This window comes from Xiphias gladius, unplaced genomic scaffold (assembly GCF_016859285.1).
Source record: "Xiphias gladius isolate SHS-SW01 ecotype Sanya breed wild unplaced genomic scaffold, ASM1685928v1 HiC_scaffold_1472, whole genome shotgun sequence".
NCBI lineage: Eukaryota > Metazoa > Chordata > Actinopteri > Istiophoriformes > Xiphiidae > Xiphias > Xiphias gladius.
The window spans coordinates 1,251,762-1,279,164 of NW_024401802.1; the positions used below are offsets into that span (position 1 = coordinate 1,251,762).

Genomic DNA, 27,403 nt, shown 5'->3' on the forward strand with positions numbered 1-27,403 from the left:
AGGCTTACAGATGGGCAGGCAGGTAACAGACAACAGGGAGCAAAATACAGGCAGCTGGTAAGCATGGACTGGACAAAGGGAGACACACTGAGACGTGCAAAAATCTGGCAATTGACTGGGAAAAAGAGCTCGGTAGGTGCTTCAGTGATTGAGAATGGGAAACAGGCGAGCAGGTGGATCTGGGAACAGGAGGAAAGCCCGGGGAAATCTGATGGGCTGGTGGAATATGGCAGGAGACAGAGGCAGAATGGCCAACATAAACAGGGCTGAGACAGGAATCATGACAGGAAACAGAGACAAAGTTCTGAGACTTTTATTTTAGTTAGTTCAGTTAGTTATGTTAAGCGTATTATTGATTTTACTACTGATTTCCATAAAAGAAATATCTCCATATAAACTCCAGTGAATATTTCTTATGTATTTATTATTAAAAAACTTTATTCTTCATATTTGCCAAATAAAATGTTTGTTTGTACACACATTTCACATTCTGCATGTTCAGCTAAGCCAAATAATATGTTTGTTTGTACACACATTTCACATTCTGCATGTTCAGCTAAAATAAATAAAAGTCTCAAGGTTGTGTTAGCTTAACGTATAGAAATAACTGGAAGTGTACCAACTGATCATTCTCTGTAAAATTAAGCATTATAAACACTGTACAATTTAAATATAAATCCAAACAAATAGTCTATAATGGTAAGCAGATGGCTAAATCAATAAAATGACAACGTCAACCCTTTCAATGATGCTATAATAGCATTATGTAAAGTATATTTACGGTATTGCCCTACAGTCTCAGAGGAACAAATTTATATATTGTCCAAATGGGGAAGGGTTTCCCTGATACTCCACAGAACTGTACAACTTGGAATAAAAACTCTCACTGAACATCCTATGTTGCCACACAATGAAGTGCCGTTACACTACATGCTGATGTTGTTGGTCCTCTTCCCCTGGTTCATGGAGACGTGTTGTTGCTAGTGTTTCTTGTGACTAGGAGGACTGTTGGGTCGAGAAAGATGCGGTCCATGTGGGGCAGAGTACTGACTCAAAATTCTCTCCAATTTACACCACAGTTTTTGCGATCAATGCCTTTTTTCATCTCCTTGCATTTGGTGCACATGCACCAGAAGGATTGCTCAGACACGCTGGCCTGAGATCCAGGAATAGATTGGAGAATGTCAATAGATTCATCTATTTTTGAAAAGAAAAAAGATAAATACATAAATACACCAAATACATTCACCATTCTCCTTACATGTAATGTTGATTTTACCATATGCTCTGTTGTCCCTTTGAGCTTTTCTTGTGGCTTTTCCACTCATCTGAACATTAGCACCTATGTTAAAAAAAAAAAAAAAAAACAGCTGGAAACTAAATCTAAAAGCATGAAGAAACACAATAAAGCTGAAACACAGGTAGGGAAGCAATATAGTTCAATGTTGAATAGCAGTGCCAGTCTGTATCCCTTTTTGTTTCCAACTACCCCCTTTGAGCAACAGTATCTACACTGTAATGAAACATAATCAAACCAGTTGTACAGTAGAACAAAGTGTTTAAATGCTCCTCAAACTTCTATTACACAAGTGGCTCTTTCACCCATAATACATAGAAGGCCTAAAAAAACAACACTCACTTTCTCTAGTTTCCACAATCTAATTACTAGGTGGGTGGCTAATTATCTTTTGTGACTAATTATCTTTTGAGATAGTCACCCACCTTCCAGGCCTACTGGTTGCAGCCATAAAAGCTGAGTTGTTATTATTCAGCCCCTACATTCACCCCCTTTCAGTCACAATGCAAAAAGGAGGATGGTGTGTGAGAGCTCATAGCAGCCATATGTTAATGTAGCTCTTTACTTACTGCAGCAATATGGCCAGAAAAGCTGCCTGTTGAAATATTCACAGGAGATAAAGCCCATGGAGTACGAATTGCAACTCCTGGATGGCCTGCTCTGACCTATGGCAAGCCTGCTGCAAGAAGATAAATTAATTCACAAATGAGGTGATCCTGTAAAGAAAGGATCAATGAATATTTAACAACAGTAAAACCCAATGAAAGTTAAATTTGTAGTGTTGTGCCTACATACAAACTCACACATTCCAAATTATTTTTTAGGCAAATAGTATCAGGATTTAATGGAAGCACACAATAACAGGGTTTGGGTTTTATTTTACCCATTAGGGTACCCAGTTACTAGGCAATAAACACAACAGTAAGACTTATATAAGTTTAAATAAGCAAAAAAAGTTTACCATGTTCATTTTAGTTTAGCATATTAGCAAGTTAATGTTTGACCCATATGCATTTGTACCAATATTGGAAACCAGTGAATGGATAATGTTATGTAATTCTGCACAGGACAATATTTGCACATGACATTGCAGTTATATTACCAGTTGTAATAAGTATGTATCAACCATTATATTGCACATATTGGCACATTATTTACTAGCAGCATAAAAGTACATCGCATGAGTACTAATTGATATCAGTGCAAGGTGTAAGTGGTGAGAGGAATGGAGGTAGAGGCAGACTTTGAGCCCACAGCGCTGAGCTCACACACTTGGTTTGTGAACTGTGTGGTAAGAGTCCTTGGTTGTGATGTGAGCCTTCCAAGACAGTGTGTGTAATAAGGCTCCCGGGATATCTACAGTTATCCCCTACCTGCAGTTCTCACTGTTATCTGGAGAGCTTTTAGATTCTCATTATATTTCATCGGTACAATTTGGAGTCTTTGAATTAGATATATTCTACTTAAAAGACCACTGCAGTTGTCCAAGCACAGGGAAATTAAAAGCACTTATGAGGGATTCCGTATCTTTAAAACTCATGAATACATTTTGTCGATTTTTTTGAGATGGTAGAAGCAAAATTGGATAACCTCACTAATATGACATTGAAAATTGAGCCTGGAATAGAACTTAACACCTTTTCTGACAGAACTCTTAACATGTCGACATAGTGGCTCAGCCTTGGACGCTTACAGTGTTCCCTGAAGTGGTACACTGGTGTCTCATTCTTTCTTTGGACAGTGATTGGAGAAAGAACATCCAGGCCCCAGCAAAAGGGCTGAACTGACATTCAGTCTGGAGTAGTATTTCATTTACGTCTCTCAGCCCCAATCATCTGGTTATGCATTATACATTGCTGCACAGAATATGTTTCGCTATAGTCTTGGGCAAAACTTTCACATACTCACAGTGATAGTTTACTACTACATGGAAGACCCCTCATTTAATTTCTAAAGCCCCCTCATTTCGTTTCAAAACTTATTTGGGTCCAAGCTTTTGTCGGTATTTTAAATATTGAATTAGCAACTGCTAAAATGCATGGTGCTAACATATCCAAAACTCAATTTATGCATACACATACATGTTTTGAGCCTACTGTGTTGTAGGATTTCCTATGTGTTTCTGTATTAAAAGCATCTATTTGGTATCTTAATGAGTGGTGTTGTTAGATGGACAAGTATCTCAGCTACTTTAGATTGTCCTCAGTCATTGTTTAATTTCTTTATAGTTAGTGGCTCCATTGGCAAAAACCAAGGATGTACTCAAGTCACCCTTACATAAAAGTATCAAAAAAAGTAATGGCAATTTTGGTCAATGACATGATGATACAATTCCATTGTAAACCATTGTATACCATGATATTATACGACCATAGTGCTCCCATAGTAAAACTGTACCATGGTCCTTTACCATAATGCGAGTGATTAATTAACCATGTCACTGTACATCCATTGTACATCTTGTACAACAATAGCAACAGTAACAGCTAGCATTAAATGAACAGTTGTCTAATTAAACTAGAAGAATAAAGATTCCTCATCAAACTTGAAATATAACAACGTTACAGTAAGCATATTAATAACATTAACAGAAGAATTCAGTTAACAGCTGACAGAAAGAATGTAAATTTGACTCAACACCTTGCATATAAATCCAGTCAATGTAAATATGGCTTAACTTTTTCAAGTTAATTCCAATCAATTCTGCAATTCTTTTACCTGAAAAGGCATCACAACATAACATACAGTATAACCAACCTGCAAATGTAGACAAAAAGGAAGAATATGTCCTTATTGCAGTAAAATGATCAAGTTTTGAACAACACAAACATTTTTTGCAGCACAGCAATACAGTACTTTTGCAGTATTTCCCTTCTTACTTCAGTCCCCCCACAAGACCGTTTTTCATTTGTGTAGCCTGGTTAGAAAAAGACCAAATTAAAGATATTTATATGAAAAAAATATAGTACCAATATAAAAAGTAAACAAGGGACACCCAGACAGCGAAAGTCACTTTCAAGATCTTGTACACAAATGCATTTTAAGTCATGGACTAAATAATTGTACCTTTCAAATGTAATTTAATTAGAATTAAATCTGCAAGCAGTGTTGATCGGGCTCCCCACACCATTGTTGGTGCTGAGTAAGATGTTATTTCCTGTGTGGAGCGAATGGCAGCGGACATTACGTATTGCACATTTTGTATCACTTCCTGTGTCCACTATGAGGCGCTAGAGAACATGCAACAAACATGCATTATGTTGTTGTATATCAAGTATAGACAAGATGAAAATTTAAAAGCTTCACAATTGAGCATCATCAAGGGCTTAAGATTTTTCTGATTAAATTTGAGGTGGATCTGGTTAACCTGCTAGAAGGAGTATGTCAAATTATAAAATTGTGATTTCCTGTCCCCAACAGGAAGTGCTTTGACTATGACTCAAGTTTGGCCTGTGGATGTCTTCAGTCCTGGAAAATTCTGACCATGTGGAGTCGAGCTGAAATGCTTTGCAATTCCAGTCTTAAGTCTTGGGATATTACATACAGCTACCAAATTACGCACATGAAGATTAAAAGTACCGCGAGGGCCTACTTCGTTGAAATTTTGTAGGGGATGCTATCAAACCTTTTTGTGACATCCAATCCTGAGACCCATATTAGATATCAGTTATCACTACATGTGTGTGCCAGATTTTGTGAGATTTCAAATATCCCTAGCTCCTCAAAAACAACTTCATGTGTCATGGGGAAACATGGAAATTTGACACATTGGGGCAATGCCGTTCATTGAAAACTCACAACGTTCACAAGAAAAGGTCATCAAGGTCTTAAGGATTTTCTACCAGGTTTTAGGTGGACGACCTGCTAGGAGGAGTCCATCGAGGTATAAAACATATTGTTTACTTTTGCCAGTAGGTAGCGCTACAACTCTATCTGAATATTGTCATATCCTGTGTCAGTAATGTTGTGCATACACCATGAAACTTTTGTATAAACAAAATTATCATTGTCACACAGAGCTTACTTCCTGTTGCCAGAAGTTGGTGCTATTAGTATGATTCAATATCATCCTGTAAATGTCTTCAGGCTGGGACTCATATCAAACGTGAAATTTGGAAAAGATCTGATGATTTGGATTTGAGTTACAACAGTGTTTTGTTTTCATGTCAAAACATTGAAAATTCGCATTGAAACATAGAAAATAGTGAAAACTCACAATCTTCCAAATAAAGCATCATCAAGGTCTTAAGGCTTTTCTGACCACATTTGAGGTGGATCTCGTCAACTCGATAGGAGGAGTACATAAAAATATAAAACATGTCATTTCCTGTTACCAGTAGGTAATTATAACTAAATATGGGCATGTAGATATCTTCAGGCTGGGACTCTAATCAAACATGTGAAGTTTAGGGCAGATTGGACAATGTGTATTGAGTTACAACAACTTTTTCTTTCATGACGAAACATTGAAATTCGCCATGCTACCACTGACATGCCATTCAACGAAACTCTAAAGCTTTGCAATTTAACACCGGGAAGGTCTTGAGTTTGCAGTGACCAAATTTGAAGTTGATCTGAACAATTCTGTAGGAGGAATTTGTTTAAGTAAAAGTCTGTAAACGGCCAAAACTGCAACACAATTGTACAGTAAATTGAAAATTACTCACTTCATGTTGACTTTAGGGTATGGCTCCATGAAGCCTTTTTGTAAGTCTAGGTATGTTACATGTGGGTACTGATTTTCGTACGTGTAAGTGTGATGTACTGTGAGGGCTTTTGTAGGGAGCACTATCTTGCCATTTTGAGAAAGCTATGCGCAAGACATAGCTATTGCGAAAGGGTCCTTGCACAGGTTGGTGCTCTGGCCTTAATAATAATAATAAACATAACAATTCCAATAGGGTCCTCACACCAGTCGGTGCTCGGGCCCTAATAATCTTTAGGATTACAATGTGGCCTTCGCGACGGGGCTTTTATTTTGAAACATTTGCAGGCATACCATATTCAACAGCTGGACAGTTTAAAGGACGACAAAGCAAAGTGGATCAGAATGAGTGAATCAATTGTGTAAGTTTGAACCCTGTAAAACATACTGTGTACATTTATTGGAAATATTCTCTTAAAACAAAGTGTATACCAGTAAATTACAGTATTGCAAGGCACCATTATTATCCACCCTTGTTTTATACCCAGCCTGTATTTGGGGATCAGACTTTATTTGTTTGTACAGACCACACCCCAGTCCATTATAGGGGACCCAACTTTTAATTGACTACCGGTTGTTATTTGAGGAAATACTGTACACATTTTGTAGCTAAAGCTGTACATTCTGGAGGTGTGTGGGAAGTAAAGTTTTATTGTACATACGCAAGATTTGGTCGGGGATGCTTCCCGGTCAACTCGCTTTATTGCAGTTATTGCTGGACACATCAGCGAGCATCAGACCATTAATTTATCAACCCTTAACATGTTTTTTGATATTTAAAACTGCACTCTTTCCCAGATAGCAGAATTATTCTGGTGAATACTTGGGTCACATATTGGTGTTTCTCCTATAAACAAATAGTAACCTTGGACATTTTATTAAAATATTTTGATATTCACCTCTCCTCCCCATAGTCCCTAAAATGCAAGGAAAAGTTGCGGGAGGGAAACAAGGAGACAGTGAAGATAAATGAGAAGTAATTTCCAGGGGCTGGACCACTGGCAGCATGGGACAAACCTGTTCTGCCAAGTATACTGTATAAGGCCTCCTCTTTTGCAGAATATTTTCACTCTTCCACTCCCTATAACACTGACCTGACATGTAACCTACCAATTTGTTATGAATGACTTTGTTGCTTTTTTCTCTCTGTAAATACCTTTACTTTATTAATCTGCATGTGTGTCTTCTTTTGTCCCAGTCTGAGAGCTGGACTGTGAAAACAGTAAAATGACTGTGGTAACTGTCAAACCTGGATCAGCTATGCTGGATGTTTAAAAAGGTGAATAAAGAATAGAACGAATGAAGCGTTCAAGGACTGTAGGGATAGACAGAATGGGGGATAAATGAATGAACAGTGTACTGAGCTGCAGCACAACACAGCAGTAGCTCTCACTGTCCAAATGTGTTTGGCAATGCATGTGTGTATTAATCTGCCTATCCTGAATAAGGAGTGATGCAGAGCAAACACAGATTACGGCTGAATGCCCATTTCAGACCGCTGCAGTCCCAACTGAGCCAGAGCAAGTGGATCAGACAAGATGTACAGATGCAGGCCTCTTAAAATTAAATATAGTGACTGTCATTCCAAAATACTGAGTGGACCCAGTAAAAGCAGCACTAATACACTGTTACAGTCAAATGTACCATTAACAGCTCACAATGATATCTTTGGAACATTATATTGAATATTACCTACCAGTATGTATTGTGAGAGCATGTGCAATACACTGCTCTATCCCTCTCTCACGAAGAGCACTTGGCTTTAACCATTTTCAAACAGTAGTTAACATTCAAGTCTCATTTAGTCTCCAGTCACCAAATGATCCAAAGGATAAAAGTTTGTGTGTAAAAGATCTTTTTGAGTACTGTTTTCTGAATGTATCTATATTTTCTCTGCACATGCAGTAACTATCGTAGGGTGCAGGGTGTTTTTATTGGATGGCATTACACTGTTCAAGGGTTGGTCTTTCTCATTACTATGTACATACAGAGACTAATGAGTAATGAGGAGCAGTTGCTGAGACAGGTATAAGGGCACAGCAGCTGATGAGGGGATGAGCAGCAGGTGTGCACAAAGGTAAACCACAGAGAGAGAGAGAGAGAGAGAGAGAGAGATCAAAATGAATCACTGTTGCTCTGTCATTAGCTTAACTGCAGTTTAATGTCATGTCTCTAACACCCATGGCTGTAGGTGTGTTTTCCTCCATCAGTTTTTATGAGCATTTTCAATTTGACCATATAAAACTGAGATGAAACATTGGAAATTCAAAAACATCCTGAAATATCTCAAAAAAGTTTTTATGTTGGATGAGGTGGAAAAGTTGGTATAGCAATAAAATGCAACATGTACAATGGAAACAGACTAAGTGAATAATTGCTGACGTACATTAAGCATGTGACATAAACATCTCGTTATTTCCAGTGAAGAGACGAAAACATCAGACCTGTGTGGAAAAATTAGAAGACTGTAACCTTCCTCACATTAATACAAGAAACAACAAAGAAATGTCAGATTACTATCATGTTTTCAACAGGGTATTCCATCATTTGAGCTTTGACTGGAGCTCTTTTAATGACCTCATCTCATTGTGTCCTCTTCTGGTATGGTTTAATGGCCCTCACTGGAGAATTAGCTCCACCAGCTTTTTATCTACATCAACCAATAAACTCGTATTCACACAAGATTTAAATCACATTTTCTTTTGTCTATTTTCTCAAAATTCAGTTAAAATTTGTGCTACATTTTGATAGAAACCTGACTTGTGTCCTCAGAAGCTGAAGTATACATTGAACCTGTGGTTTAGTCTACCTAGCTGCTGCTTGAAGTAGAAATCACTTTAATGCCTCTAAAGGTCACTATCTGACATCTAATGTAAATCTGCTACAGAAGTGGGTTAGCCTGAGTTTATGCCCCTCATATATTAACATTACATTCAAATCACAGCATTAATATCCAGTTTTGCTAAAAGATAAATACCTAGGAATGTTTTTAAAAAACTTGTGCCTCCTTCTCCCAATCTGAACAAAGATGGTAACCACAAATAATACATTTCTTTGCTCAATTTGTAGAACATGAACCCAAATTTAAATTTTATATTGGTATGTATTGATGTTTATTTTTTATATTATATATTTTCACACAAATATTTGCCTGTGTTTTACAATAGGGTCATTTCCAGCTACCTAGATATGAAATAAAGTCACAAGTTGAGAAATGGGTTTAAAATGTTTTTATTATTGAGCAGATTGAACATTTTTTCATCCAGATTAATTTCAAGCATTGCTGTGTATTTGTTTTTAGGAAAAGTGGGTGCTTAGTTCTGTGACATGAATGTAATGGTAATATGCACAAATTGGGGCTAAGTGTAATGGAAGTTTAGCCTAAAACTGCTGCAAACTGGATTTAACTGAGGCTTCAGAGTTCAGTATAAGGATTTTCATAGCTCAGATAGTTTTATTAAGTTCTAAATCTTTTACCACGTTTGATCTTACGAAGGCAACACAATCATCAGTGTCAAACAAAGGCAATATTTTCTAATTACAATTAAAAAGTTAAACTCAACTCACTTCGCAGTACCAAATATAAGGTCAGTTTGTGAATAATGTAGGCAGGTGAGCAGAGGTGTAGTGCTATTTGTTTAAGTACCATAGTGCATCTATGACGCACGTACCGTGCACATGCACACGGTTAAGTTATGGCTTGTTTCAAAGGTTATGTAACCACTGTTCCTATGGTAGCAAGTTTAGTCAACTATAACTGATCTCACATTCATATGTTCGACTGACTTTATGAATAGCTTCATCATGTTGAGAATATTACACGGAAGTTAGCCAGACATCTAGCTAAGAAGTATTAGACAATACCTTGGATGTAGTAGGTTGTAATTAGGCATTAAGCAATACAGGCAAATGAACACAAGTAGTTTTTTTTTTGAATTATTTAATTTGCTTGTGCCGAACAAATGAAGCCACATTCTAAACATCCATTCTAAGGAAAAGTTGCATAGCACACAGAAGTCAAGTTCATCTAATAGGATAGGCTACGAAATCGTAGCTAAGCAAGATTTCATTTCCTGCAGGAACTGTGGATGCAGCACAAGCTGACCAAGTTTAGTATGCTGGCTTTCTAATGTTCTTTTGCAAATGCATCACATATAAAGAAGCTGTCAGAAGAGTAAAAGAGGAATGACGGAATGTTTTACTACCTTTTCAACTTTACTATTTAACATTAGCTAGGTAGAAAAAATAATTAATTTAGTGATGATTGGATCTTCAAGCTCTTAAAAAAATGCTTACTCACCTGAGGGGAAATAACAACACACTTTTATCATCAGACAGTAAAACAAAAGAATAACAAGTTGTTATCCACATGCAATATTATGGCTACAATCAACAAATATACCACAACACAAAAGTCTTTAATACTAAGGCAGTTGAAGGTTGATGATTAAGACTTGAGGAAGAAGTGAAGGGTAATGAAATGCAGAAATTTCCCTGGGTGATGAGCAATGCCTGGCAATGTACCATGGGGAGCAGGTACATATTCAGATATGGTGTTTAACATCACAGGGCAGTACTCCTTGTCTCCTAATTTACCTTAAGAATCCCAGCACAGCTGGATCAAAGCTTAAAAAAAACTTTTCTGCACTCTGCTCATTTCTAGCATCATAAAGTTTCCCAAACTCATGTGTGGAGGCTGTTGGCTAAGTCCTGTCTGAACCAATGGCAGGTTGAGATGGCAGTACCTACACATTGAGCATGTAATACACCGGTCCGTGTATTTACACTCTCAGAATGACACACTGAGAATACAAGCTGAGAGAGAAAAGGTTAATCTGGAAAAGGTCAACAATGAAAATTTCAGACTGCAGAAGGGCGTCAAGGAACACAGATTCCCTGTCACCTTTACCAATGAGGACAAGGTAATGTTAGACATTTTTAAACCTAGTTCAGAACCCACAGGACTAGGTCAGTGCCGGTGTTCTGTGCTGTGTTCTGTGCTTCTTCACTGTTTAGAGATCAGCACAACACTTCATTTGTCAGACAAAAGTTAGTCACTCACTAAACACACACACACACACACACACACACACACACACACACACACACACACACACACACACACACACACACACACACACTCAATGCTGCCTGCATTCATGTATTGAAGCAGAGACACATGGCAGTAGCTGTGAGTGTATCCACCTTGTCTCGTTAACAAAATGAGTAGTAGACAGACTATTCATTAGACTCCTGGTCAGAAAACAGTGTTGAGTGTAATTACAGCTACCAAACACAAGGTGACAGACCTCTGCCATTTTCCGGCAGCAGTATTAAAATGACTGTCACAACATGGACAAGTGCACTCTCTTGTGGCTGAATCATGATTCTGCTTCATTGGCACATTCAGTCCTGAAACTGGAGGCTTAAGCCTATCCCAGCATGCATTTCAACACCATAAACAGGTACTCTCGCTCCACAGTGCAAGACACACACACCCACACACACACACGCACAGACACACATATGAATTTTTTTAGATGGGGTTAGTCTACAATATACCTTAGTGTATGAAGACATCAGTTAGTGGTTTTCCTCCTTAATGTACCCTAACCTCAGCAACATGCTTAACTCTGTTTCCAGGAACAGCAAAAAGAGATTCCTCAGGTAAACTTGTGAAAAATGTCTGGTGGAATTTGATAAAATAAGTCACACTGCTGGAGTGAGGAAGAGAATGCAGTTCAATTAATCTAGCATTCAGACATTATAAAATATCCTGAGTGCTAACCACTGCACCACCATAATCTGACAGTTTGTGAAGCACATTTGAAAAATCTGAGAACCTATTTTGGTAAAATTTAGTGGACAGTTAGGCCATGGGAAAATGACCTTGGAAATTTAAAAGGATTTCTTAACACTCCAACAGTTCAGTATTTTTGTATGGACTACTGTATTGTGTTTACAGTGTGCTGTAAACTCAGCACACTGCCACCATGATACAAAAAAAATAATAAAACAATTGCTAACTTTCTCTTTCTGAGATACACAATATAAGATCAATTTCAGACAATTTCATTATGATTATCAAATAATTCCATTTTAAAAATAAACCTTTCTTGATATAACAACAGATCACTTTATCTTGTTATATCTTCCCTGTTATTTAAATGAATTCAATTCAATTCAAGTCAGTTTTATTTATATAGCACCAAATCATAACAGAAATTATCTCAGGGCACTTTTCAGGAGGAAAGAGAAACATAGCAAAATGCAGGTTCCACATACAGGATTATAATAATAATAAGACTAATATTAAAACTAATAATTATATTAGGACTGATTAGAATACTAACAATACTACACAGACTCTGCAGCTCTGGAGACAGAAATACCTAGAGAAAGCAACAGAAGGACAGAGGAGAGAGGCAAGAAAGCACAAGAATACGGGAGAGAGAAGTAGCAAAGATAGTAACAAGCATTAATTGGATATGAATGCGTATGGATGAAGAGGGAGAGGAGGAGAGAGGAGCTTGGTGCACCATGGGTCAACAAGGACAAGTTCCCTGGCAGTCTAGGCCTATAGCAGCACAATGAGGGGATGGTTCAAGACAAGCCTGAGGCACCTTAACTATGAGCTTTATTAAATAGGAAGGTTTTAGGGCACTCTTAAATGTGGAGACGGTGTCTGCCTCCTTGACCCAAACTGCAAGATGGTTCCACAGTAGATGAGCCTAATAGGTGAAGGCTCTGCCTCCCATTCTACTTTTGGAAACCCTAGGATCCACAAGTAAACCTGCATTCCGGGGGCACAGTGTTCTACTGGGGTAATAGGGTACCATGAGCTCTATAAGATATGATGGTGCCCAACCATTAAGGGCTTTGTAGTTGAGGAGGATTTTAATTCAATTCTGCATTTCAAATTGAGCCAATGCAGTGATGCTAACACAAGAGAACTATGAACTCTTTTCCTAGTTCCTGCCACTACTTGCACTGGAGAGTATTTAGAGACTTGTTGGGGTGCCTGATAGGTAGGCTATAGATTGGCAATTTAATCAAGTGTCATTTGCATTGAGCCTGCTCTACTATCAACAAGATGATCAATTTGAAGGGGACTAAAGTTAGAACAGAGAAGTTGAGAAATATGTAAGATTGCAACTCTGCCTCCTGCTCTCAACTCTGGGTTGTCATGGTTTTGGTGTAATAATAAACTCCATACATGGGATATATGCCGTCTCTCCTAATTATAACAAGTCTTGCCCAGAAAGTCTGCCAATTATCTACAAAGCGCACGTCATTAGCTGGACACCACCTCGACAGCCAGTGGTTGAATGATGACATGCAGCTACACATGTCATCACTGGTCAGATTTGAATTAGAAAAATCAACATCTAATTAAATAAAGAAAAACTTTTCATTATACATATAGTGATTGCTCTGCCCTTCCATGACTTATTTGTTAAATGTAGAACAAATTTACAAACTACAGTGAAGAGGACTACATAACATTTATTTTTACAGTTTGTACTAGTTTAAGTTTTCTAGTTGTTTTTAATTAAAGGAATATGTATACTGCAGTTAATGAGAAGTTGCTCTGCCCTCTCTTCAGGTAATAGTGTTGAAGGAAGTACAGTGGTGAATTGACCGTCTATGTAGGCCTTAGTCTTTAGCCATCCTTCCCTGTAGCCCACTGAAAGCAATGGTTCTAAGTCTACTTGATAAGCATTTAGTATTGTTGTATATTGTTTATCTATAGTGACAGTTTGAGTTTATATCTTTGAAAGAAGAGCTTGCTGTTTTCCCATTGTCTGCCAGGTGGTTAGTTGCTGTACTGGTAAATTTGTAACTTTATAAGGAGAAAGTGAATTTCACTGACACATACCTATTTTGCATTCTTGTTTTTTGTACAGATTAATGCTTTTTAATGTGTTTCACATGGAATATTGATTAAAGGAACATGGTTGATCACACCCAGATTCATGAAAAGAGTTTGACTGGCTGCTAATCTACGTTACCCTATGGAAGGCAGTTAACACATAAAGAGAGCAGGACATTGATAGATTATTCATACTGTGCTTTGCATTTTCTGTCATAGAGCTAGTACATACTCTATAATAAGTATATATTGATATAACAAGCAGTGTTTCTGGGTTTTGATGAGATGCATTGTATAATAACAGGAACGTTTTGCAATACAAGTTAAACATTATTATTACAAAACTTTTCTGTAAAATGGAATAATTTGGTATTTAGTAATTACAAGAAAATTGGAAGGACACACTTTTCACATTATAATGAGAATCCGAGCAAATACAGTATGTTTTGTCATGGTGGCAGCGATTCACTACCATTGTCACATCACGTAGACAATCACATGATTGTCTATCACTGGGTGCTTTTGATGCAGATTCAGATGCTAATTCAAAATTTTCTTTTAAAATTCTGTAATTAAAACAAAAATTTAACAGGATTGTTTTGTGATCTTAAAGGACTACATATTATGTAAGTAGTAGAACAAACGTATTTAGTATTTAGAAATATTTTCATGAAAGTATGAGTGTCTGGAAAAAAAAACTACAAACTTTTTACAGCTGCCTTTTTAAATGTACAGTGTTAAAGTTTTAAATATTGAGAAGATGGATTTTGGGTGGAGTATCACTTTAATACTTGCTTCCATCATTCATTTAGTGAAGTGCCTTTATATACCCCTCTCCTTTTCAAACACAGTAGATATAACATTTTAAAAAGTTTTCGAAGGATTCTGGAGACAAGCTTCTGGTTCAGCTGTTTATTCTGCACAGGTAGAAACAAAACCAATAAGTGAAATGAAATATAGACTACCAATGAATAGACCACAAACATAATGCTATCTCTTAATGAATCAGTTCATTATGTGGAATGCTTTACTACATAAAGCTGTGCCTTCTTGGAACGACTCAGCCTATGAGAATGTGTCCTTCAGAGGACTGAAGGCTAGTGGCTTGAACCTGATCTTCCTCTACAATATTTACAGAGGATTCATGTGTACGTCACCAGGGGGAAGCACTTAGTCTCACAGAGACCAAAATATTGGCGTATTCAGGTGCTCCTTGTGAGCTTTAAGAAACATGTCTGGGTTTACCATCTGGAACTCCAAACACTATGTTTAGCGAACACCAGGCATTGCTCATCACCTGGCTAATACCTTCCCCACAGTGAAGCATGGTGGTGGCAGCATCTTGTTATGGGGGAGCTTCTCAGTGGCAGAGACAGAGAGACTGGTTAGAACTGAGGGAAGGATGAAAGCAGCCAAATACAGAGAGGGCCTTGAACAAAACCTGTTCAAGAGTGCTCGTGACCAGAGACTCCAATGATAGTTTTCCTTTCAGCACAACAATGAAACGAAGCATACAGCCAAGACAATGCTGGAGTGGCATCAGGACAAGTCTCTGACTGTCCTTGAGTGGCCCAGCCAAAGCCAAGACATAAATCCCATATAACATCTTGGAGAAACCTGAAGACGCAGTTCACAGGTGTTTCCCATCCAATCTGACAGAGCTTGAGAGGATCTGCCAGGAAGAATGGCATAAACTGCCCAAATCCAGTTGTGCAAAGCTTGTAGAGACTTATCCAAGAAGACTTGAAGCTGTAATTGCTGCCAAGGGGGCTTCTAAAAAGTACCGAATTAAGGGTCTGATTACTTTTGTAAATGAGAGATATCAGTTTTTGAGTTTTAATAAAACTAAAAAAATTTCTAAAATACTATTTTCACTTTGTTATTACAGATTATTGAGTGTAGATTGATGATGGTGATTTTATTGTGAAACGAACTAGTTACAACCTAGCAGTTAGTGCTAGAATTTACTAAGAAACTTACAGTAGGTTCAGCTGGTGCAACAGGCTTGCAGGTCTTAAAATGTGGACTTTGGGCTGCCATCAGAACCTGTAAAAAAAAAGGTACTGATGGCACTGTGCATACTTGCAGTCTTCAAGTCAACACACAGCAACTTATTATTATTACAATCAATATTCAGCATACCGATTTAAAAAAAAAAAGAAAATATAACATATTTTTACAGAAGTCATCAAGATCATCATAATTCCTTTAATGTTGTTTCTTAAACATCATTCATATGTGTTGTTTTGATCAAACTTAACTTTTTTTTCATTACTTAATTAAAGTGTAGTAAGACTGTGAAAACATAAATTTAATTCAATGAAACACTTTCACTTGATATTCTAAGAATGAAAACATTGTATATAACACCTTTTATAAGAAAGGAAGATTCTTCTCCTGCTTTAAGATTCTATAGTAATCCCGTTCTTACCATGAACCTCATATGAAAAATAGAATCAAAAGGAGATATGTTCTTGAAAGTCCAAGCAAAGACGCTTATTTGAAGTCATCTCAAGTTTTTCTGACATTACCTGAAATGACATAAAATCTCTTCACAATATGTTCTATGTTCTACAATATCTTCTGGTGGTGGTAGAACAGGTTTCCCACTGAACAGGTTTCCCACTGATCGCAGGGTTGGTGTTTCGATCTCCGGCTCCTCCTGTCTGTGTGCCAAAGTGTCCTTGGGCAAGATCCTGAACCCTAAGGTGCTTCACTAAGTCAAATGAATGAATGTAAATGTAAATCACTATGGTCCTGTCAAACATGAATAAAGCTTCATTTAGGGAACGGCAGAGGAAAATCACTGAACAGATCGATGGAGACTGAATAGAGACGGAAAGTCTTCCAAGTTTAAGTCATAAGAAACAAATATCAATCTCATATCAGTATTAATGAATCAGAATTCACAGACAGAAAGATGCAGATAACATGAAAAAGAATTATTTTAACAGATCAGGGTTACTCAACCTTTTGGCCCTGTTTATTAAAAGAATGGGTCAACATTTTGGGAAGTACACTTCCTTTCTGAGAGTTAAGTAAAGAAGGATATCAGTCATGCCTGTGTGTTAAGTATGGAGCTTGAGTCAGGATGTTGTTAGCATAGCTTAGCTTAAAGACTGGAAGCATGCGGAAACAGCTAGCCTGGTTATTTCCAAAATACACCTTTCAGCACCTCTAAAGTCCACTAATTAACATGTTGTATCCCAATTGTTTAATAAATACACAGTTTAAGTGACAGTTTGTAGTGTGACCCAAGCCCTAACCTCAGAGACAGTGTTAATCGTTTTTAAGGTGTTGGAAGGCGGGTTTTTTTCACTGGACAAAGGCAGGCAAGCTGTTTCCCCCTGCCTCATAAGCTAAGCTAGGCTAACCACGTCCTGACCCCAGCTCAGTCGTGAACACAAAGACATGAAATCGTACTTATACAAAGGTTTATGTCAGTTGAAAGACCTTTCAATACAATGCAATACAGTTAATGTATTAGTTAACTACAACAACTATAATAATGCTTACTGTAGCCTTAACCATGAGAGTTGAATCAACACATCTCTGACTGTTTCAACAAAAACTGAACATGATAAGCTTGATAAATGTCGGATTTATTGCTGTTAGATTGGAAGTAGCTGGGTGTACCTAATAAACCAGAAACTAGATGTTCAATATAAAATGGTTCATCGAAAACTGATGGTTAGGTTTCTATGAAACTGGGCATCATGATGGGAGACTGTCCTCTCTATAAAAACAACAGCAGTGGTCACAGGGTCAAACATTTAAATAAACTTTGTTTTTCTTCTTGTCAAGGAACCTCTAGTAGTCAAGTGAATAATGACTGTTGTCTCTGAAAAGCAATGGTGGCAGTAATGTGTCACCATTACAGTGCCAGAGGATGCTGTTGGTTAGGAGTACAAAGTACTGCTCTAATCCCATCTCCTAATAGCAGAAAACTTTGGTTTCTTATAACCATAATCATTACTGTTATCTAGTGTCAACCATGTACTTTTCAAATTTATCCAACCCTTTACCATGGAGGCAGTAGATCAGAAACGGTCATACCTCCTTTGGAAGGCGCTAACGGATCAGAAAACGCTGAGTTTTGTAGTTTTCTTGGAGCTGATCTCAAGCACATGTTTTATGGCCTGGGTTCTATCATTGACTACAAAGGTGTGAAGCATTGTGATGTGGGATCATCTGCCAACGTAACAGACAAGCTCCTTAAAGCATGTGCCAAACAGTTATCTCAGGTTTTCACTGACATTTTCAACCTCTCTCTAAACCTGTCTATGATTCCCAAATGCTTCAAGAGGACCACCTTTGTCCCAATCCGTAAGAGTTCTGGAGTCATGTCATGGACTCATGACTACCACCCTGTCGCCACCATGAAGTGCTTTGAGAGGCTTGTCGAAACCCATATCTTTTCTTCCCTCCCAGCCTCTATGGACCCTCTTCAATGTGCATACCAAACAAACAGATCCATAGATAATGTTGTTGCTCTGGTGATACACATTGCCCTCTCACACCAGGATGGGAAAAACACCTATTTGAGAATGTTTTTCATCGACTACGGCTCAGCTTTTCAAACAATCATTCCATCCAAGCTCAACATCCATCTGTGCAACTGGATTATGGACTTTCTGACGAGCATAACACAGGTGATGAAAATCATTGGCTGCACCTCATTGACTCTGAGCACAGGAGAACAGGGATGTATAACCAGTCCCCTCCTGTACTCTCTGTTTACACATGACTGCATTGCCAGGAAAAGCTCCAACATTATTTTCATCTCTTCACACTAACATGATGTGTAATCTGCTCATCAGCGACTCTACTTCCTGAGAAGGAAAATTTTAACCAACTTCTACAAGTGCACCACACAGAGCATCCTGACTGGCTACATCACTGTCAGATTCAGGAGTGACCAAAAGGCCCCCCAGAGAGGCCATCCAGTGGTGAGAGCAGCAGACCTTATTATTGGCAACAAATTCCTGGCCCTTAAGGACATCTATTAGCAAATGCAAACTGAAAAAAGGCAAACAAAATCATCAAGAACTGCAACCACCCAGCACACAACCTGTTTATCAGACTTCCATCTGGTAGATAGTACCACAACATCCCATAAAGAACCAACAGGTTGAAGAATAGCTTCTACCTGCAGGCCATCAGAACGCTGAATAACCACACCTGAATAACACTTTTAGTATGTTAAAATGGTTTATGACCACCTCATCTCACCCACTGCTGCTAAGGACTAACTTGGATTTGGGCATTGCACTAGCTGTTAAGGACTCAGATGAGACCTGTGCAGTCACACCTTTTATACTTTATAACTGAGGTGAGTCCTTTACAATCGTACTATATACGGTAATTATTTTTTATCCTATTTATATATATCTTCCTCTTTTAATATATGGTACTAAATTCATATAGCGCTTTTCTAGACTTATTGACCACTCAAAGCACTTTTCACTACAAGCCACATTCACCCATTCCAACACATTCATACAGCGCTGATAATACATAGTGGGCAATTTGGGGTTCAGTATCTTGCCTAAGGACATTTTGACATGTGGACTGCAGGAGCCGGGAATCAAATGCTGACTTTGCAATTAGTGGACAACCCCCTCTACCTCTTGAGCCACAGGCTTTCTCTTAGATATAACCTCTTTCATTACTTATTATGTATATATTTGGTTAGTTATATATATAGCTGTAGAATACCTAAGGCTAACCCCAAGCATTTCATTGTGGTTGTTCCTCACATATTGTGCAAATGACAAATAAACTTGAACTTGAACTAGAAAATTTGCTTAAGATATTCCTGATCAAAAGAGGCTGAACCATGCTCTTTTGGTGATAGCAAGAGTTTTGTTTGGTGGAATCGTGAGGCCATATTTTCCACTTGTACAGGGCTTGTACAGCTTGTATCGCCGGCTGATTGCCACCAATCGTTGTGAATTCATGGTGTTCACATGATGAACCCCTTCCCATTTTTGGGTAGTGTGACAGGTCGTCTAGCACCACTTTGAGGAAAAACTTTAAATTTTAAGCTTTGCTTCTGGTAAGGCTATAAAAACTGCAAAATAATATATTGTTTTTTCCATCTGCACACTTTCATTTTGTGGCTAGTAATGGTCATTGCCATCTGTAGGTGATCATTAGTTGCTTTACACTTTATATGTTTTCATATTATATAGATAGTGACCTTTAGAACAGCTGCTTTCATATCTGACAGTATGAACATCGAATATCATCTGTTAGTCACAGTTACCACTCATGGCATACTTGTTTTGTTGTTAGCTTCTGTGTGCGTTGACAGGGCACTTGTGGAGGCCTTTTGGTTCTTGAGATTTAAAAATTTGCGTTTTATGAACTGTCTGTGATGGGCTTCCCTGGCCCAGACCATTCCCATCATAGCAGTTCTGTTTGAGCGTTGACGTTGTGGAGGAATCATCCTTGTTGCTTGTCTATGCTTAGGTGCTAGCTCAGGGAACTGCTGGGTGTACAGACGGTCTGTGTACTGCAGTTCCGGAGTTATAAGTCTTTGACATTTTGTTTTGGTTTGTCTGTCTATGTGTGGATTTAGGTTATAGCCCTGAATGACAGCTGCTCCATACTGGAATGGCTTCAGCCCAGCATCGTTTATCTGGGATGGGTCGACTGCCCCGCCATCTTTCAAGCAGGTGTTTGCTAGCTTGACCTGTCGCTCTCTCAACTGAGATACTTCTCTCCTCATCTGCTCTTGACCAACCAGAATATTCACTTTGTGCCAGAAGGTGGTATTAAAGTGCAGGTAGATCCTCCAGTCCAAAGCATTCCACCTCTCGATTTTCTCTGCAGTGTTTGGTAAAAGTTGGTGACGAGTTTGTTCACTGCGACTGTTGAGCTTAAAGGAAACCACGTCTTCCAGGGACCAGCAAAGGGCATGTTTGAGCAAGATCATGGACTCATCAAAGTATTCAGAAATAAGAATAATGTGGAAGTCCCGTTCAATGGCTGCAATAGCCATGCTGGCCTTCTCCTCTAGGTCTTCAGCATCAAATGCAATGTTGTTGTCAAACCCAAAGTCAAAGGCCAGGATATTGTGAGCATAGTGGTTGTTGGTCACTGATGAGTTGTAGTCTTTCGAGCTGTTGTCTAGGAAGTCATCCAAGCTGTGAGTCTTGCGGAAGGCTGGGATACTCTTGTAGTAAATAAAGATGGACTCCATCATGGCCACAGGATGCCTCAGGATGGAAAAGTAGAACGTATCCTCAGGCATCAATTTTGCCACCTAGTACATAAAATAGTTTATTTTATAGATGGCATGTTGAAAAATACAAGTTGTATTTCACTGTCACTGAATTAAATTTAAAAAATAAATTTGAATTTTTATAGTTCAGAGAAATTAAATCTAAAAAAAAGTGGTAAACAATCTTTTGACAAACTCTAAAGCCAACTTGTACATTTGGGCCACATGTGGGTAAGTGCTCTGGCACTAACTGACCCAACTAACTGGGGTCCATAAAGTTTGCCCAGCAGTGTCCTTTTTTGATACCACACTATATGTGGGGCCCACACCGTAACTAAACATATAATTTACATACCTAACATACAGCACACCCTCCCCCAATGTCCCTGCTGATTCGGATTTCAGTGAGGTCTGAGCCTAAATGAGTTGAACATTCCAGCCCATAACTAATTAAAGACATGTTGCTGGGACCATCTGTAACATGGCTAATCGGGTTCCCTTTAGACCCCGACACTGTTCTATTTCTATTAATTCCATCATGAAATATAAGTCAAAATCAAAAAATAGCAATATTTTAAAGGTGTTCATCAAGCCATTGAGGCCCCACGTGGGTAAGTGATGCATCGCCATTTAAGGGAAATAAACTGGGCCGATAAAAATATGCCCAGTGGCATCATATTTAACTTACGTTGATACCACATTAACTGCTCACTAATTCCATGCCTTGGCCTAAACAGTAGTCCGCAAAGGTGGACACAGAAAAGTCCACTATGTGGGTCTTCACATGGGCCCCAAATATAGCCCACCTTAGCCCCATTAGCAACCCACATGTACAGGCTCATCTGGGCCCACAGGAAGCTGATTGACACATTTTTGGACATCACTCAGGTTAGCCAAATGGGGCCAAAATACCAGCTCATCATTAACCAATGTGGGGCCCACACGGACATGTTGGCTGGGCTTAAGGGTAAAGTGAGTCCATCCAATTTTTTCTGGATCTTTTGTTTGTTTTTATTGACTACCATCTCCATAGAGATGATATTATATGTTTTAATTGAGCACGCTACAAGATAAGTTTCAAAAAGGCATCATAAACCAATAAGCCACAAAACCGGTAATGTTTTTAATGTTGTAGCTGATTGGTGTATTTCATCTGGGTGTTATTCCGAACCCACACAGTATATCCAGTTCTACCTTACCCACACTTAGCCCTTAGGGGAGCTAAAAACCTGTCCATCTCAAGCTTATTAACACATTTAGCCCATATGGTAGGGGTGGGCGGATCGATCCCAAATATCAATACTACAGATACTTCATCTTGTTGTGCATGCACTCTTTACTTCTCCACTGCTTTTGTCCTGTCGTGTGCACTCAAACATGAACTCACACACTATAACCCGTGCCAATCCGACACATGAATGCAGTGATGGCTGAACGAGAAAGGAGCATAGTGTGGAGCTATTTTACAGCTATATATGAAAACATTGTTAACTGCAGTGTATGTAAAAAGACTGTTCGCTAAAAAATCAAGAAAAAGACAACTCTGAAAAACAGAAAAGAAAGGAGGAGGACGGAAATGCCTCAGACAGACCCCTGACACAGGGTGCAATGGCAGAGTCTTTTCAAAGAGGCGAGGAATTTCCAGGTGTATTAGTGCAAATAATATTTTAGTCAAATTTGATTTTCAGTATTGGTTTAGTTTAAGTTTTCGAACTGTAATTGGTCATCATTAGCTGTTAATTTAGCAGACTGATTAAATATAGACTATATTCAGACATTCAAATAATATATTCAACCATCTGAATATACTTCATAAATCATGACAAACTCCTCTCCCCTACATGAAAGTACATGACCCACTAGAAAGTATTGGTATCAATATCAGCAATTCTAGCCCTGTATTATTTGGCATTGGATCAAAAAGAAATTTCGAAGTATCGCACACCCCTACCATATGGAGTCCCCTATGTAAACTGTGCTGTAAATTCAGTAAAACAACATAACTTGAATAATTTTCTGATGCTCACCTCAGATTTTCTAAACCTCATGTGGTTGCACATGATGTGGAACTCCCTCACACTTCTGCTGCTTATGCCTTCCACAAAATGTGATGCAAAGAAGAATGGGTAAAACAACTGGCTATGTTTGTTCAGAGGGAGGGCAAAGGTCAAGTTCCTGCTTTCACCATAGCGATATAGGATGTTTAAGATAGTGCTGCTGGCTGTTTTGTGTGTCTTGAGGAAGACAATATGAGATTTTGGGTGGCAGGTTGCGTTAGTATGGATGCTGTTGATGTGAGCCTTTAAAAAACTGGATGGAGTGGGAGTGTTGACAAGCCTTTTATCTGTGCCTGCAGTCAAATGTTTCCTAGTACTGTGGAGGACCAAAGAGTCTGGGAGTCCAAGGCCTGACTTGTTTCCATGTTTTGGTAGGAGCAGCCTTCCAGGTGAAACTTTTCTTTCCTCCATCTGAGAACCTGTAGCAAGGTTAACGATTTTGTCCACATATCTTAACAGAATATCATCTGAAGGCTTTCCATATCCCCCATTCTGATGATGAAGATCTGAAGGTCTTTCTGTCTGTAGTGACCTTGCTTTCTGCTTTACTCCCAGTGAAGACAGAGAATGAAAGCCTTCCCAGACATTTTGCAGATTAGGAAATGGGTGCTGTTTGTTAACAGTGAATCTCAGATGTTGTAGTCCTGTCAGCTTGTCACTCCTGCAAGAAGTCCTAAACACAGTCAGTATGATGTAATGTGATGTAAAGCATTGAAATATTCTACAGCAGAGTCAACTTTTTTCAGGTTCCAAAATCCTAATGACACCAGGAAATTAACTTGATATCTTGTCAGATTGTCATGTGGATTAGAGTGCAGTTTACACAGAAAATAAGATATATTTTAAACCTAAAACCTAGGGTTCTAACTAGGGTTGAATGAATTCCTGTGAATTATTTAATGAGTTCCTCTGAAAGTATCACTCCAAGGTTTCCTAGGATTTCTCACCATAAATATAATCTTATTTTAAACACAAAAATGGAGATACTTAATAATTAAAATATGTTGAGTCATATATTCTGATGTTATTTTTTCATATTCCTTAAATTATGTGCTAGTAGGTCAACAATTCCTCTTAAAAATACTCACTGAGGTGGATGAAACATAATGCCAGCCATAAGGAATAATTTGATCTTTTTTTTCTTTTTTTCCAGCATATTCTCTGATGCTGATTTTGGCCTGTTTTGTCTGTGTTTTGAGAATCCGTGTACCTTCCTTCAGTCCATATCAGTTTTGAAATCAGATATTGGATAACAAAACACAACTCAATTTTCTAAATTTCACTTTAATATACAAAAAACTAAGCACAAAAAACATGCTTTTTTAAAATTTACCCATATATGTACTTGGCGAAGTATTTTTTTTTTAATTTTTTGAATTAAAATCAAATGAATGAGGGGAGTTTAATCTTGTGATTATCGTGATACTCCTTTATCATTTTTCTGTTGGACGTGGAGGTGTGGCTAGGGAGTTTCACAGTAAAAGCTCTGTTGTAGCTGGTCTCAAGAATGTTAGCCTGATGGCTGTGCTTTGACAGTAAATAATGATAATTGTAATAGATTTATTTTAATAACACTTATCTCATTGATGATCAGTTCCAATCTCGTTTGAGATCTGCAGAAGTTATGAGGAGATATATGTATGCTACCTCCTGTTTGGTCTTAGTACATAACTTTCACTGGGCATGATCATACTCAAATTCATTCTCATCAAGTGTAGACAGAATTGGTGATAACAAAGTTTCATTGAGCTCCTTCTGCTGAATAGGCAGGAGGATGCTAACAGCCACTTGGGTAACTTACCTTAGCCAGGGTGACTTATGTGTGGGCAGCATGTAGATTTGTATATCTTGCACCCAGCACGTTGCAAACTGTGTGTAATTATGTTATAAAGCTAGCTGACTGGAGGACCTCTCCTCATACCATCTACAGAGCCCATACAAAGTAATGATCAGCACTGAAAATCGAAGAGATGAGCATTATTTAAATAAATCTAGCCTACATTTATTAAATTAACATTGAGTATGACACACTGTCACACTTAGCCATCAGGCTAACACTCCTGAGGCTAGACACAACAGAGCTTTTACTGTGAAAATCATGAACTATGCCTCCACATCCATTTTGACAGTTTTAATTTGAAGTTAGAAAAATGAAAAAGAAATATCATAATCTTAATCAAATAATTAAATGTCCTCATTCAAAACTTTGATTTTAATAAAAATTGTGTGCATCAAGTATATACAGTAAATAAAAAAAAAAAAGAAGGTATTTTTCAATGTGTGTGTGTTTTTTTAACGCATTTTAAAGTGAATAATTAAAAAAGGAAAGTTGTTTTTTTCCAAAACCTAATTTATGGACTGGATGGAAGGTACACAGAGTAGATAATAACCCTAACATTACAACCAAAGACAAATTTCCCTGTTCCTCAGAAATCTAACGCCTCTCTGAAGTCTAAGACACTTGTTACACTGTCTTCATAGTCTATGTTTAGAGATTTTACACTCCACTTTATTCACAGTAAAATATTTTGCCCTCGAGCTGGATTGTAAACTGCCATTTTAAACATGAGGAAGAATTCAGCTGAAAAGTTCATTGTTACATTACCATAATAACTGCATTTCAAGGTTGAACTGAAACTGCGTCAGTTACATGGTAATGTTAATGAGATTTGGAGAAGATGTTTTGTTTTCAGTAAATATGACTTCAGTATACATAACACATACTCTGAAAATCCCCGGTTCCTGCAGGTATTTTTCTTGGAAAATGAGAATAGAATTTGGAAAGAATTCCCAGGAAACATTACAATGTCAATTCCCAGCATTCAACCGTAGTTCTCAGCCTATGGTCTAAAAACTCAGATGATATGATGTGATAGACATGACATTATAAGATATTCATCTTGAAATGTATTATTTTAATATAATTTCAGTCAGCCAACATGTAGAATAGATTATTTTTTAAATGTTAATATCTGCAGCAGTAATCATTGTCATAAGTATTTTCTGATCAAGCAATATATCCTTTCTTTTAATAGTGGTATGAGTGATTTTTATCAAGTGTGTGAAAGATGTGAATGGGAAGTGACAAACTTACACTTGTAAGAATGGAAAAAAATCCCTATTATTTAGTCACCTTGACTTCAGTCAAGGGATTGCAGTTATTGATGGCCCAGAACTTGGACGGTTTAGTGTTGTGAGTTTGACCTTACCTGGCCTGGTGGGCGACAAAGGTCTGAATGGCAATCGAGACTACAAGCAAGATGAGCACTATCCACAGAGAGTGACGCCTGCAGCACAGCCCTCTCCTCACACACCTGCAGGGAGCACACAGAGATAGCTCTGATATAGCTTTTTAATTAAGATATGATCTGGTGCAGTCAGTGTCCAATATGATAAATATGATATAAATCTCTAACGATGAATATTTCCTAAAGCTATTATCTTTTCCATCTGCAGCATTGCTTAGGTATAATCCAGCAACACAATTCAGGTGATGTTTTTAAGCATGCGCAAACAATTGACATCAATCAATATATCTTGTTTGAACTGGACCTAAAATATTTTGAAATTAAAAAGTTATTTTGACAGCAACCGCAGATGGATGGTAACCCTTTGTGGAGACTTGGTTCATAGTGATGAGATAACACCCAGGAGCCTTTTGCCACCACAGGGTGAAATAATATATCAAACTATGATGGAATGAAATTTCCATATTAACAGACTCACAGAAAACCAGTCGCTATTCACAATGTCTTTCCAACAAATACTCTCTGATCACCACACTTAGAGACTCTCTGCCTTAAATAACCACATTCATTAACAGTTTATTGTATATAGTTAAATAATAATAATAATAATATTAAGCTACAATTTTCTCATTCCCCCCTCTCTCTCTTTCTCCTTCAACCCCTATTGGTCGAGGCAGATGGCTGCCCACCCAGCGCACAGTTCTTTTCAAGGTTTCTACCTCTTAACAGGGAGGTTGTCCTTGCTGCTGTTGCCAAGTACTTGCTCATGGGTGAATGTTGGGTCTCTGTAAATAATATTATTAAGACTACGGTCTAGACCTAAATTATATGAAAAGTGCCCAGAGATAACTTCTGTTATGATTTGGCATTATATAAATAAATCTGACTTGACTTGACCTTTCTCACTATTTTTACTCATGTTTGCAACTGAAGCAAATAGAACTAGTTCTTTATAAATCCAACCATGTTTAAGAGATATAGATTCATAGCTTTTA

At 37.9% G+C, this 27,403-nt stretch overlaps 1 protein-coding gene and 1 long non-coding RNA gene across 2 annotated transcripts in view; both read right to left on the bottom strand.

The window, feature by feature from the left end:
• Nucleotides 1–369: 369 nt before the first annotated feature.
• On the bottom strand, nt 370–1,976 carry LOC120787387. The gene is made up of 3 exons (XR_005706909.1): nt 1,867–1,976; nt 1,280–1,342; nt 370–1,197 (listed from the first exon to the last, which is right to left on the bottom strand). It is a non-coding gene; the product is annotated as an uncharacterized LOC120787387 (long non-coding RNA).
• An 11,579-nt stretch (nt 1,977–13,555) lies between these two features.
• gal3st2 (galactose-3-O-sulfotransferase 2) overlaps nt 13,556–27,403 on the bottom strand; it is a 35,141-nt gene continuing 21,293 nt past the window's right edge. Inside the window, exons 2-4 of the mRNA XM_040122993.1 lie at nt 26,370–26,474; nt 23,131–23,821; nt 13,556–21,145 (exon numbers count right to left, since the gene is read on the bottom strand). Of these exons, the coding sequence (XP_039978927.1) occupies nt 20,147–21,145; nt 23,131–23,821; nt 26,370–26,474 (1,795 nt within the window). The 3' untranslated portion in view covers nt 13,556–20,146. The remainder of the gene's footprint in view (nt 21,146–23,130; nt 23,822–26,369; nt 26,475–27,403) is intronic.